The sequence below is a fragment of the Tetranychus urticae genome, chromosome 1 (genome assembly GCF_039701765.1).
Source record: "Tetranychus urticae isolate SD_2017Ah chromosome 1, NJAU_TeUrti_SD_1.0, whole genome shotgun sequence".
Taxonomy (NCBI): domain Eukaryota; kingdom Metazoa; phylum Arthropoda; class Arachnida; order Trombidiformes; family Tetranychidae; genus Tetranychus; species Tetranychus urticae.
In genome coordinates, this window is record NC_142958.1 from 21,004,562 (window position 1) to 21,017,629 (window position 13,068).

The 13,068-nt window shown below is 32.1% G+C and overlaps 5 protein-coding genes, 1 long non-coding RNA gene and 1 other non-coding gene across 9 annotated transcripts; 4 read left to right on the plus strand and 3 right to left on the minus strand.

The window, feature by feature from the left end:
• Window positions 1–236: 236 nt before the first annotated feature.
• On the minus strand, window positions 237–1,162 carry LOC112540008 (uncharacterized). Its single transcript, XR_003084063.2, has 2 exons — window positions 1,067–1,162; window positions 237–1,001 (listed from the first exon to the last, which is right to left on the minus strand). It is a non-coding gene; the product is annotated as an uncharacterized LOC112540008 (long non-coding RNA).
• Window positions 1,163–3,383: 2,221 nt separating this feature from the next.
• Window positions 3,384–5,020, plus strand: LOC107371899 (ferroportin-like). The gene is made up of 3 exons (XM_015940049.3): window positions 3,384–3,650; window positions 3,744–3,876; window positions 3,947–5,020. Exon 3 carries the CDS (start codon window positions 3,982–3,984, stop codon window positions 4,888–4,890), a length of 909 nt encoding a protein of 302 aa, XP_015795535.2. The 5' UTR covers window positions 3,384–3,650; window positions 3,744–3,876; window positions 3,947–3,981; the 3' UTR covers window positions 4,891–5,020.
• Window positions 5,021–5,381: 361 nt separating this feature from the next.
• Csas (CMP-sialic acid synthase) lies at window positions 5,382–6,803 on the plus strand. The gene is made up of 4 exons (XM_015925705.3): window positions 5,382–5,938; window positions 6,011–6,223; window positions 6,294–6,535; window positions 6,709–6,803. Exons 1-3 carry the CDS (start codon window positions 5,656–5,658, stop codon window positions 6,497–6,499), a joined length of 702 nt encoding a protein of 233 aa, XP_015781191.2. The 5' UTR covers window positions 5,382–5,655; the 3' UTR covers window positions 6,500–6,535; window positions 6,709–6,803.
• LOC112538552 (small nucleolar RNA SNORD36) lies at window positions 6,574–6,644 on the plus strand. Its single transcript, XR_003081735.1, has one exon. It is a non-coding gene; the product is annotated as a small nucleolar RNA SNORD36 (small nucleolar RNA).
• A 400-nt stretch (window positions 6,804–7,203) lies between the features above and the next one.
• On the plus strand, window positions 7,204–9,724 carry LOC107359227 (non-selective voltage-gated ion channel VDAC2). 3 transcript variants are annotated; one of them, XM_015925704.3, is made up of 3 exons: window positions 7,204–7,692; window positions 8,102–8,202; window positions 8,680–9,724. In XM_015925704.3, the coding sequence occupies exons 2-3, from the start codon at window positions 8,139–8,141 to the stop codon at window positions 9,462–9,464; spliced, it is 849 nt and encodes a 282-aa protein (XP_015781190.1). In that variant the 5' UTR covers window positions 7,204–7,692; window positions 8,102–8,138; the 3' UTR covers window positions 9,465–9,724. The 3 variants fall into 3 exon arrangements, with proteins under 3 accessions (XP_015781190.1, XP_025015974.1, XP_089122291.1); XM_025160206.2 differs by having other exon boundaries at window positions 7,278–7,692; window positions 8,102–8,289; XM_089266165.1 differs by lacking the exon at window positions 7,204–7,692 and having other exon boundaries at window positions 7,929–8,289.
• A 448-nt stretch (window positions 9,725–10,172) lies between these two features.
• On the minus strand, window positions 10,173–11,103 carry LOC107372059 (E-selectin-like). Its single transcript, XM_015940198.3, has 3 exons — window positions 10,669–11,103; window positions 10,341–10,601; window positions 10,173–10,260 (listed from the first exon to the last, which is right to left on the minus strand). The coding sequence occupies exons 1-3, from the start codon at window positions 10,886–10,888 to the stop codon at window positions 10,223–10,225; spliced, it is 519 nt and encodes a 172-aa protein (XP_015795684.1). The 5' UTR covers window positions 10,889–11,103; the 3' UTR covers window positions 10,173–10,222.
• A 613-nt stretch (window positions 11,104–11,716) lies between these two features.
• On the minus strand, window positions 11,717–13,010 carry Coq4 (Coenzyme Q4). Its single transcript, XM_015925520.3, has 3 exons — window positions 12,739–13,010; window positions 12,466–12,665; window positions 11,717–12,387 (listed from the first exon to the last, which is right to left on the minus strand). Exons 1-3 carry the CDS (start codon window positions 12,911–12,913, stop codon window positions 12,013–12,015), a joined length of 750 nt encoding a protein of 249 aa, XP_015781006.2. The 5' UTR covers window positions 12,914–13,010; the 3' UTR covers window positions 11,717–12,012.
• Between the last annotated feature and the right edge of the window lie 58 nt (window positions 13,011–13,068).

Sequence of the window (13,068 nt, forward strand, 5' to 3'; positions counted from 1 at the left end):
GATTGAAAAAGATGCAATGTGAATAATTGACCTCTTTTGAACTCTAATTTTCAAAAGACGACGACTGCTGACCAAACACAAAAATATTGAATCCCAAACAATTACCCAATTCAAATATTATACTGAAATTAAACTGTAAAAACATTTTCATTGAACTACATGTAGCTCTGTTGTGGCAATCATAACTCAAATTTAATTGTTAATAAAAGAAATCAAAAAACTAATTCATTTAAAGTGTCCATAAATAATATCAATAAACTTTTTATGATCACTAAAGTAAATCATTAAAGTATAAGAATTGAATGAATTATATTAAAATACAACATTCGAAGCTATCTTTAAATTGTTTAGTCACAATATTAACTTTGATCTGCATTGATCAAGCTCATTGAAATTGATTAATGATCATCCGATGAACAACAATTTACGGAAATTTCAACAGTTACTTTAATTATTTCCTCCTAAAGTTTTAACCCTAAGCTTTTGTCCAATTTTTTGATTTTATTCAATTGAGGAATGAAACGCTTTTAGTTTTCTGGATAATTTTCCCAATATTATTCTTTAATTTATTTAATTTAATTGTATTTATATTTCTGGCACTTTTGATTTTAATTGCATCGAAAGCAGCACATGATCTTAATTAACTGGAATTGCTGATGTTTAGGTGAAAAGTCAGGTATCCCGATAGCTCGCAATGTTTGTCAAAAAAATTATCCACTTTTGACCCATCTGTTTTGATAGTTAATCCAGTCATCGTAGGTTTGGCCTCGATAAAGACGAAGATGGTAAAGAATCCAAGCAGGGACAGAGGTTATGGAGGTGAAGAGCAGGGTAAACCAAGCTATTCTTTCAGCTACCGATATTGGTGTTCGCGGTGGAGTGACTAGAAACTTATTATCATATGGATACGAGTAGCCTCTTTTTTGCATAATTTGTAGACCTTTAATAGTCCTTGGATTCAAGCATTGGCGAACAATCGAGTTCATAATGATAACACTTTCCTGGATGTAAAGATATAACTAGTTATAACCTTTTTAGTCTATGCTTGCTGAAGTATATTACATACCTGAGTTATTGTCAAAACAAAGGTTAATCCAACAATTAGGGATTAATTGAACAATTTTGAAAGATGATTTTATTGGTTGTGAAGGAGCTTAAGGACCAGGAATAATGATGTTTAGTAAGAGAGCAATATTTAGTTCACTGTGATGCTCGAAAATTTTTAAGGGACTGTGTTCAAATTATAACAAAATTATTAGTTTCGTTCAGCTCTGTTCAGTGTATTCCTTTCAGTTGGTCATCATTAGATCAAGATTCAGGTTCAGGTTTAGATTGGAGTTAGTTTAAGACAAGGTTAAGATTAGGTCTATCCTATCCTATTAGGCCAGTCTATCCTCGAAAAAATTCGTGAAGTACTTTCAACACAATTAACACAATTGTAACATTTATTATGAACAAATTGATCTTAGAACTGTCTTTTGCATTATTTTTAGCTAACAAGATTTGTAAGTCATTGAAGGATCTAAAAGGTAAGAACCGTTCTGGTTAAGGTGGAGGAGAAAAGCTTATTGTGATCATCATGAATGGTTGTGACCGAAAAGACGCAACTGACACAATTGTTATTATTATGGTATTACCACGACTATTTTTGAGAGAAATTTTGCATAAATAACATTAAATCTAAATCACCGAGGTTACATTTTGAATATAACGACTGTAGCCTACAAGAAAAAGATCATCTTTAACTAAATACTCATTAAACACCCAAAAATAGTCTACTTAATTGCCATTTACAATACAATATCAACCAGTTTGTTGCTTAAAAGAAACATTTGTACACAAATTGACACTACTTTACACAAATGGACAGAAACGGATGAAAGTTAATTTCTTGCAAATTAAAACTCTTTCGATTTGTAAGGGTATTAAAACTATGTCCATTAGTGCTATTAAAAGTTTTCTCTGACCAATAGTTTCCTAGAAAATTGAGTTCGAAGTTGAAACTTTGATGACCTTTTGTGCAATTATGGAAGCAGATTCTGCCATGAAATTTATACCATTGATGATGCTTTTGATGATTAACCAGAAAATGCACTTATTGTGAGCAATAAAGTTTTCTGTCCAAAATAAAACGCATAAGTTCGATTTTTAGTTAAAGCTGTCGCATTTAGTGACCGAAAACTTTAGAGTGTTGAAACTTATTTTCTATAACTAAAAATTGTCTCTTCATATCATGGATACAATTATTTTTGCAAAAGATCAATAGTTCTCTCGATTTTGGCCATTGGACTTAAAACTTTGACGCTAAATATTTCGAAGATAGTAGCACCTACAGTAACCATTATTTGACCAAACATCAGATTTTATTATGCACTATAAAGTATCAACATATGACATCATTCAAGATACCACAAAAAAAGTTACAGCATTGTATTATTTTGTTATCACATTTTAGACTTGATTTATAAAGCTAAATGTTCGCTTAAACACAAATCTCGTTTGTCAGAAAAAATGTTCATTATTTAACACATTTAATCATATCATCTTATAGTGCATAATAAAATCTGATGTTTGGTCAAATAATAGTTACTGTAGGTGCTACTATCTTCGAAATATTTAGCGTCAAAGTTTTAAGGCCAATGGCCAAAATCGAGAGAACTATTGATCTTTTGCAAAAATAATTGTATCCATGATATGAAGAGACAATTTTTAGTTATAGAAAATAAGTTTCAACACTCTAAAGTTTTCGGTCACTAAATGCGACAGCTTTAACTAAAAATCGAACTTATGCGTTTTATTTTGGACAGAAAACTTTATTGCTCACAATAAGTGCATTTTCTGGTTAATCATCAAAAGCATCATCAATGGTATAAATTTCATGGCAGAATCTGCTTCCATAATTGCACAAAAGGTCATCAAAGTTTCAACTTCGAACTCAATTTTCTAGGAAACTATTGGTCAGAGAAAACTTTTAATAGCACTAATGGACATAGTTTTAATACCCTTACAAATCGAAAGAGTTTTAATTTGCAAGAAATTAACTTTCATCCGTTTCTGTCCATTTGTGTAAAGTAGTGTCAATTTGTGTACAAATGTTTCTTTTAAGCAACAAACTGGTTGATATTGTATTGTAAATGGCAATTAAGTAGACTATTTTTGGGTGTTTAATGAGTATTTAGTTAAAGATGATCTTTTTCTTGTAGGCTACAGTCGTTATATTCAAAATGTAACCTCGGTGGCTTAAACGTATTGCTATTCATGCAGAATTAAACTGCGAATTAGTCTTTTTATGATTGAAAATTGTGTTAATTGTGTCTTTTATTAACAAAACAATCTAATGTACAATACAATGTAATATCGATCAGTACTTTGTATTACTTTAGGGCGACCGCTGCTGGGAATTTGCTATTGGATTATATTTAATTAAATTGAATCCCGACTCATTGTTATTGTCAGCTCTTCACGGAATCTTAGCATCATCTTTAACCATTATAATAGTGCCATATCTTGGTCGTTGGATATCAAAAGCACCGAGACTCAAAGAAGTTGCTGTTTTCTTGTTTGTCCAAAACTTTTGCGTCTTCATAAGTGCTACTTTTGTTGCGTTTTACTTCATTGGAGATGATATTCTTGGTCCATCGTTGAATCGGGTGAGTTTTAATGATGCAATTTCATATAAATATTGCTTTTCAATCATCGTTTTTATACAATTAGATGTTTAATATATCAATTCAATTGCTCAGATTGCAGATAGATTCGCTCCATGTATTCTGGTAATTTTTTCAGCTCTTGCTCAAGTCTTTTCTTATGGCTACACTTTGTCCCTTGAAAAAGATTGGATTATTGTTATTTCTAAGAATGTTGGAAATTTATCAGGTAAATAATTTACTTCATTTAAACCAACTAAGAATTCGATTAATAACCATTTTTATGTCCTATTGTACAGAGCTGAATGCTACTTTGAGACGGATTGATTTAATAATGAAAACGATTCCTCCGCTTATTGTTGGTTTTATAATGGAATGGTCAAGTTTGGCTTCTGCATTGTTTTTGATGTTTTTCAATGTAGTTTCTGGTTTACTCGAATATTTAATTATGGTCAAAATTTACAAATTAGTCCCTGAATTAGCAAAAGATAAAAGATTAACAACTGTGGGATCAGATCTAGCAATTGAAAACAGCACTAAAAATAAAGTCACTTTCATCGAATCAATTGTTAGCTATTTGAAATATTTTGGTTTGCCTGGTATTTCATTTGGTTTAATTTATCTTTCTGTATTGGGTTTTGATTCAATAACAGTTGGTTTCATCAAATCACAAGGAGTGACTGAGAGTGTAATTGGGATAATAAGTGTTCTTGGAGCAGTTACCGGAATCATTGGTACAATATTTTTTCAATCAATGGTTAAACACTCAAATCTGAATAAAATATCAACAATTGGTTATTTCATGGATCTAATACCTTTATCATTGTGTTTAATTATCGTTTTTGCTCCATCTCATCTCTTAGGAGTTAAATTATTCAAATATGACTTGTCAATTGTACTATTTCTAGCTGGAATAACTTTGTCACGGATTGGTTTATGGTCAGCAGATTTGGCAACTAATCAATTGATTCAAACAACAACTCCAAATCCACCTTTAATTGGAGGTATACAAAATAGTGTTAATACATCAGCCGAGCTAATCAAATTCATTATAACCGCTATTCTGTCCAGTGTATCTCAATTTTACATTTTAATTCTAGTTTCTTATGGTTCCATATTGATAGCTACTTTAATTTCTATATTTTACACAATCAATTGCCTGAAAAAATTGAAAACCAAATCTATTATTGTGGATAAAGATATGCCAAACATTAGCCGGACTGTCGCTGATACAGTTGTTTAAATTAAACTATGCCACAATGAGAGTCACGGTTAAAATGTTTGACAATGCTGATCTCGCTATTGAGTTCTGCTTGTTTGGATTCTGATATTATTCCTTTAACAATTTCTAACTAATAATTATCTGATGTCTGCTCTAGCAAAAGTATCAGCAAGTTATTAAAAAATGAAATTGTAATTAGTCAAAAATAAATCTTAAAACATAAGAACTCATAAGCGTCTAAACTTATGAGCTTATTTCTTTCAATGAGCCTTATACAATATTATTATTGGTCATTTTCGTGATTTATAAGCTCAAATCTTTCTTCATTGGGAAGATAACTTTGTTTTTATCAAACAATTAAAACACGTTTTTTATCTACCGCATGTTTCCGTTTTGTTTATCTTCGATGATCGATGGTACATGCTGTTGCTATCATCGATGTAATCGATCGATAGTTCAGAATCTTAACCACTATAAAAGCAGAGTTGTGTGGTTTTGTTTACTCTTAAGTATTTCCTCTTTCTCAATTTCCTTTTTATTATAGTTTTTATTGTTCAGTTTTTCACGTGTTTATTCGTAATCTCCATTAAAAATGTCCTGATCTTAGACTTAAATTGTTTCATTCAACTCAACACAACCAATGAAGGTTTTCGGCCTATTACCTGATGTTTCCATAAAATTGTAGCGATTACATAACCTGTTTCAATCTTATGGGATTGTTGGCTCCGATGGCCCATCGCCCTGATTCTAATATTTTTGGGTGAAGGTTATGGTATTCGTTTACTGATGAAACACGTTGCCCTTATATTGGCTCGATCTGGCAGCCAATCAATTCCAGATAAAAATATTTTTCCCATCAACGGAACGCCATTGATTGGTTACTGTTTAAAGGTAGTTGATTCATGCGATTTTCTTGATGAAATTTGGGTTTCTACTAACGATAATCACATTGCTAACATATCGCGTTCATTCTCACCACGAGTTCAAATCCATTTCCGACCTGAAACAGAGTCTGGAAATGATTGCTCTTCCCTGAAATCTGTGAAAAATTTTCTGTCTACCCATGAAGGTCAGCTTTCGACCTGATTCTTGAAATTGAATTATGACCCACCTTCTAACGTATTACATTTTTTCCCTGTAGTGTCTGGTGCTATATATTTGATACAATGTACATCTCCATGCTTAAACAAAATTTATCTGAAGCAAGCATTTGATTTGATCTCATGTGGATCATGGAATTCAGTTTTTTCTGTTACAAAATCTCACCATCTCCGTTGGTCGCCAAAAATAGACTGTGGAGTAATGCCCGTTAACTTCGATCCTGCAGCACGACCAAGAAGGCAAGATTGGCCAGGTAAGATTTGATAGCCTCTTTCACCCCTTTCAATCAATCTAATGCTTTTTGTATTTTCTTTATTTTGTAGGAGAATTGGTTGAGTCGGGACATTTCTATGTTACCAAGACCAGCGTGATCTTCGAAAATAATTTACTTCAATGTTCAGAAAAATCAACAATTGTTGAAATCCCTAGCTGTATGTCTCTTGAACTTGACGAACCTTGGCAAATACCTTTCGTTGAACTCATGGTAAAGCTTTATTATGAAATTCCAATCCAAACTTCTGTTACATAAGGCAGAGAAGATGAACTGATTGGTCAATTCTGATTTGTGAGTATTTTATCGAAAAGTTGCAATTCTGAATCAAATTTACATGATGAAATTATTCCAGCTGAAATACATGATTTTCAAATTTACGAGCTTTTTAACACTGATCTTTCATCAAATTTGATTCATCATCATTGACTTTGACATTTTGAGTAAATAGTTTTTCTTTCTTTTAGTCTGGCAACTCGTCGGTTTTCTCGTTTGGCTATGGCTAAATTTCCTTAATATGGCTATTTTTTGTGTGACTAATAAAACTTATTAACTAATTTAATCATTTGAACCAATGAGTTTATTTAATTTATCGTGAGACAATTTTTTAGGGTTATATTTTAAATGATATGCTACAGATGAAAAATGGTTATAAAGTTTAAGTCTGTCAAGTAAGCATGGTGTTTAAATTGGAACGGATAAATTGTTTTGCTGCAAAGAGGCGTTCGGAAATTTCCATCAATCAAACGCATTAGTCTAATTAATTTAACATTTTCATGTCAAATTGGTGTAGTCGGATTATTTTCAATTAATGACTTTGTTAATCAAGCAAAAATCATAGTTTTGTTACCATAACCAATCAAAACCGTAAATATCTTTCTAATCATTAATCGATTAACTGATAGAGATGCATGAACTCAATTTATTGAAAATGCTTAGCTTTTCAATTGACTAACATGTGCTTCTAAAGCTTCAGACAAGCATTGTTTTACTAATCAGTGATTAGTAATCACTATTTATTCAGTAATAAATTATCTCTTCATTTCAGTACATTATTTCATCATGGTTTATCCTTGTAAACCGAATTGGCTTAAAAATATGATTAAGTGTTGGACTTTATATGGCAATAATTGATAAGAAAGATTTATAAGGTTCAGGTTAGATGGAAGAGTAGCCAGATTTATTGTATTAGTGTCTTAATTGTTGATGTAACTCAAACAGCTCAGTGAATCTCAAAGCAGCAAGAAGTAAAAACCAATAAGAAACAAACTGTTCTGGTTATTGAACCGAATTCACTTCTGATTAACTCAACCAAATCTTTGACATCGCTACAATACCTTAGTACCAGCGAATGAATAACTTGAAAGCAGACAAAGAGGATTGGATTAAAATCAGTTTTCAAGAATAACATCAGGTATCATCCTCTTATCAAACAAACAGCACAACCAAAGGTAATTATTGTTTACTTTTTTGCATTTTTAATAAGTTTTGTTGAAAAAAAAACAGTTAGTTCGCTTGAATGAAACAGTTGAGCCTAATATCAACCTGAAACCATCTTCAAAATGCGTTGATCTACACAACTCGGGTTTAAAAATCTGTATTATGGTTACCCTGACAATGTGTTCAAATCTGTTTACATCTTGAACAGACTCTCAACATCTCTCCGTGGCAACCTTCAACCTTCACCCAAAGAGCAATAGCTATACTCTTTGCCTTCACCTCTTTTGTCTCTGTTCTTAAAGCTGTTTCCTCAAATTATTAAACAATTGTTTTATTTATTTTTATTTTAAATTTGGTGATAGAGATTCTGATTAAACAGATATCGAATAATTAATTTAATTTATTCTGGTTTGATTATAGTGCGAATCCGTACTTGGAGATCATCTTTTGGATAACAATGGCCCCACCATCTTATTATGAATTGGGATACCAGGCCAGAGACATCTTTAATAAACATTACCGTAAGGAATTTACTCTCAAATTGGCTCTAAAGGGAAAACATTCAGATGGCAATATTAAGTGTAACCAGATTCTTACAGTTAAAAATAGTAAGAGATAAATCCAATTATCACTTGTAATTATTCCAATGTGGATTGATTACAAGCTGGTCAAAGTGAATTCATATGCTCCTAATCATCTGTTCATCAACTAAAATCTCATTCATTGTCCTTTGAATGGTTTCCCTCATTCTAGCCACAACCATCATCACACGATATTCTAATTGAAAAATTGTAATAATCATGTTGGAACCGTGAAACAATGCGCTTTGCAAAATGTTCAATGCTTGTTTTGAGCTTTTATCGCTTATTGTTGCTTTTGTTTACTCCCATCTCAAAACAGATTAGTACAGGCTCTTCAATTTTAACGTCTCGCATTTCCATTACTCTTTACTAGTAAACAATTTGTCTAATTTTCGGATTTTTGCTTTCTTTACTCAGATCTTGGATTTGTAAAACTAGATGTTAGAACTATAACATCTTCTGGATTGGAATTTAATGTTCATGGCTCATCAAATAGTGAAACCAATAAAACTTTTGCTAATGTTGATGCCAGTTATACTCTTAACAAGTGTGGATTGACATTGAAAAAAAAATTGGACTCTGATAATAACATTACTGTTGAATTGTCTCATCGAGATAAATTGATAAAAGGACTAACTTTGGGAGGCAGACGATCTATTGTGTTAAATGGATCTCAGAGAGGAACAATTTTTGCTAAATGCAGAGGAGATTTGGTAAACCTTAGCACTGATGTTGACTTTGATCCAGCAGGAGCAATGGTCAATGGAACCGCTGTTATTGGATCCAAAGAATTTTTAATTGGCTCACAAGTTACTTATGATCCAAATCTAAGAAAGATGATTAAGACAAATTTCGCCGCTGGTTATGGTACTCATGACTATGCTGTACATGGCAGTCTTAATGAGAAATATGATTTTAATGGATCAATCTACAATAAAGTCAATGAATCTTTAGAAAGTGCTGTTTCTGTCGGATGGTCAGCTGATAATTCATCAACCAAATTGGCTCTCGGATGTGTTTATCAACTGGATTCGACTTCCACTGTTCGAGCTAAAATCAATAACAACAGTCAGTTTAGCCTCGGATTCTCTCATATACTCAGACCTGGTATCGTGATATCACTGTCGTCCATGTTTGATCTAAAAAATTTGAACGGAGGTGGACATAAAATAGGAATGGGAATAGAACTTAATCAAACTTAATGAGAGTTACTTCAGCTGTGACTCCAAACCCTCTTTTAGTTCCATTTCAATTTGATTTTTAAGTTAATTTATTTAAATTTCTTCTTTTCCAATGAATTAGTATTCTTCCAGTTCTCAACACATTCTTGTAATTTTGATTCACATTATCTCGGAATAGACAGTTTCAAATTTTGAAATGCTTTCAGACATCATTCCATTAAGGTAGATGCATTGGTGCACCTAAACAGACAATTAAACAAAAGATTATCCAATTCACATAACTTGATGTAATCTCCGATTCATTTTCGTTTTTTATCTAATGCAACAAATCAAATGATTGAAAACCAATTTGATCATTTACATGCATAAGCAAATGTTAATTAAATTACAATGTACTTTTCAAAAGTGAAAATTGCCTATTTCACATCAGTTTCGGTTTCTTTGTCAATAGATTAAAGTTTCATGAACAATGTGTCCAATAAAATAACCATTATTATCAGATTCTTAGGTAAAAACAATTAAAGACGTAAACCAAGTTTAATCACAAACAATTATTTATTGAAAGAAGTGCCATAAATTCACAAAAATAATGCAGAATAAAATTTTGGTCAATTTTATTTTCAAAAAATAGGTTTTGAGGTAATTTGGATTCTGATTCCCCAAAAGTCGAGACTAAGATTTCTGATCTTGTTGTAATTAAACCAAATAAATGAAATTGGATAGAATAGATTAAATTAAATAGAATTGGATGATTATTTTGATGAGATTATTTGAGTACATCAACCGAACCAACGTCTAATAAGTACATACCAACGAGCTGTTGTTCAAAGGGAAGCAAAATCATGGTAAAAATAAAAAACTAATTGAGTTATGAATTTGAGTACAAGGTAAACTTACTCTGAGTTTGTGGTGTACAAGTTGGAGCTGCTGCTGACCAACTACCTGTACTGAGACAAGATAACAAGGAAGTGCCTCTAAGCACAAAACCGGGTCTGCACTGGAAAACGCAGGTACCACCAACAATTCCTGGTGAACAATTTCCAGAATACAAACCATTGACTGGAATTGCTAGATTTGTGCAAGTTGCTTGTCCGATAAAACCTTGCCCAAAATTACCGAAGCCTTGGCCAAATCCAGTTCCAAATCCAGTTCCAAAACCTAGATAATGAAGACGATAACTTAATTACTCACCTATGAATGATTAGGATTTTTTAGTTTATCATACAATTGAATGGTGTTCCTGACCATAATCCGTTGGCTTGGCAAATCTGCGACTGAATTACACCCGTTGAAGTACACTGAATTGAACAAACTGAGTTTGTCAATGTTGAACATCCAGAAATAACAATAGCTCCTGCGGGAATATTGATTACGGGACAATCGGTTGAAATATTTTTGAATAAAGTAATAAAAATCAAAAGAACACTTAAAGTTCGGTAAAACATCTTTGCGATTTCAAATACACGAAATGAAATTTTACGACAAGTTTTCTGAAAATGGATTGACTTTAGCTGCAAAATGATGTTTTCAATCGATGACAATCTGATCTTGACAAACCTATTAGAGTTAGTAAATTGGAGTAAAATTTGGACCTTGTACAAATACCGTTGCGATCATATACTCATAAAAGACAGTAAAACAAACATCATCAATGATTGAAGTAAAAAAGTGAATGAATTCAGTAAATTATGGGTTACAACCGAATCAATGATCTTTACTTCAAACCAGATTACAATTGGATTAAATACAATTTTATTTGCTTTTAATGTTTATTTATCACGTCCTGATTGGACATATCCGGTGGTTTATTAACACACTGTTGTTGAGCTTTTTCCCTTTTGTCAAGTAAAGGTAAAATGTATTTGAATCAAGTTTTAATTTTAGTTCTGAATCGATTTCATTGACAACTTTTCATCACCTTTATTCGCTTTCAAAAAAGTGTTTTTTCAGCAAAAAAAATCAAAAACAAGCCAAATCAAAGAGTAAAGGAACTTCTCTACTCTTTGAACCCAATTAAACAACAAAGACATGAAAAACAAATCATAACGGCCCCGTGGTCATGATTAAAAGGATTGAAGGATACATTAACTATACAGTTTTCAATCAACTTTCACCAAAGGTTGTTGACCAAATCTGGTAAAATTTAGATTTCCGTTTAATTCTGGTAAAGATGATTCCATCAATGCCAGAATGGCATGGCAAGTTTATCGATTTATCGCATAAGAATGTAAGAAACGCTGCCAATTACTAGAAATAACATAGCATTGTGTGACAAAGTATTTCGACGAAAAAGATTTCTCAATATATTGAAAACATTAACTCAAAACCGGAATTGCGATCATTATTCGATAGAAATGACATACTGCCGTAAGTATTCAGATCGCAAATGTACACAATTTAGATGAAGATTGAATTGCTCATGGATTAAATTTCCATCTAATTTGTAGAAGATCTCAATCGGTCTAGATTTAATGCTAACAGACTAAAATTTACCGCTGAGCTTTATAAACTATTACAAGTTAAATTTTCTTGTAATTCGTAGATTGCAGCAGATCAAGTGCAAAGTTCATTATGGTGGGCTTGGTATGTTGAGTTCTTGTCGTAGATTTTCGATATCTTGAGTCCAACGTTTCTCGAAATAAATATTTAATAAATAATGTGACTGCTTCCCAGCTTGTATGGCCCAATCAAGATGAGTTGAAGTATATTTAGCTCGTTGCTTGGGTTTCAACCTAGAAGCACCGAAAACAGCAGCACCCCAACACATGGGAAGATTATATTGGATTGCTTCTACCCATTTAACGACTACTTCTCCAAGCATATTTGTTGGCATATGCAATAAAAGATGAACCAAATCATGAGTTTCTCTGTATCTTTGCATAACATAAGCCAATTCCGGGTCATCCACAAATTTAACTTCTTTTCGAGTATCACAGCTAATATTCTGTGACAAAGAATACATTAGATGAGTATTTTGAGCAATGCAAAGAAAGGTAAGATTGGATTAATTCGCATTCTTTACATTATCCTTTAAAAATTTTACGTATTGATGACCCAGAGAATTAACCGGTAATGATTCCAAATATTTTAAATCGATTTGACTTGAGTTGATTCTGGGTTTGTCAGCTAATATTTTAGAACCTTCTTCATCTGAAGCCATATTTTTCCACATTCGTTTTAGTGCTTGTTGTCCCATAACTTCCCCGCTAACAGCAACCATATCTAGTATTAGTAAAAATGAACATCAGTTATACAATCTTATTAAAATGGGTTAAACATCGTTAAAATATCTTACCATCTCTGAATGGATCAATGAGAGCGACAGCAGATGAACCTATGGCAAGAAGAGTCCTTTGCAAAGGTGTAATTTTTATACAATCACTCGTCCATCTAGCAGAACATCGATTATTTCCTAGGTTGAAGTTTGTTAATAAAACCCTTGAAGATCTGGTTAATGTGTTTAAAGTCATCTTATTTCTTAAACAGTCAAACGACACTTATATGACACTTAATTAACGTAAATAAAAAATTGTACAATGAAAGAATCAATTGATTCTCTCATTGATAAAAGCATTTTTTAGAAAACAGTTAGCAGCGCAATCTTTTGACTTTTTATTCAACCACA

Coding starts and splice junctions, on each gene's coding strand:
- LOC107371899 (XM_015940049.3), top strand. CDS start 3,982: ATGAAAACGATTCCTCCGCTTATTGTTGGTTTTATAATGGAATGGTCA.
- Csas (XM_015925705.3), top strand. CDS start 5,656: ATGAAACACGTTGCCCTTATATTGGCTCGATCTGGCAGCCAATCAATT. Junction 5,939..6,010: donor TTTTCTGTCTACCCATGAAG/GTCAGCTTTCGA, acceptor TTTTCCCTGTAG/TGTCTGGTGCTATATATTTG. Junction 6,224..6,293: donor AAGAAGGCAAGATTGGCCAG/GTAAGATTTGAT, acceptor TTTATTTTGTAG/GAGAATTGGTTGAGTCGGGA.
- LOC107359227 (XM_025160206.2), top strand. CDS start 8,139: ATGGCCCCACCATCTTATTATGAATTGGGATACCAGGCCAGAGACATC. Junction 8,290..8,679: donor GATTCTTACAGTTAAAAATA/GTAAGAGATAAA, acceptor TTCTTTACTCAG/ATCTTGGATTTGTAAAACTA.
- LOC107372059 (XM_015940198.3), bottom strand. CDS start 10,888: ATGTTTTACCGAACTTTAAGTGTTCTTTTGATTTTTATTACTTTATTC. Junction 10,602..10,668: donor GTCAGGAACACCATTCAATT/GTATGATAAACT, acceptor TTCATTATCTAG/GTTTTGGAACTGGATTTGGA. Junction 10,261..10,340: donor TTGTACACCACAAACTCAGA/GTAAGTTTACCT, acceptor TTTGAACAACAG/CTCGTTGGTATGTACTTATT.
- Coq4 (XM_015925520.3), bottom strand. CDS start 12,913: ATGACTTTAAACACATTAACCAGATCTTCAAGGGTTTTATTAACAAAC. Junction 12,666..12,738: donor CATTGATCCATTCAGAGATG/GTAAGATATTTT, acceptor TACTAATACTAG/ATATGGTTGCTGTTAGCGGG. Junction 12,388..12,465: donor TAAAATTTTTAAAGGATAAT/GTAAAGAATGCG, acceptor TCTTTGTCACAG/AATATTAGCTGTGATACTCG.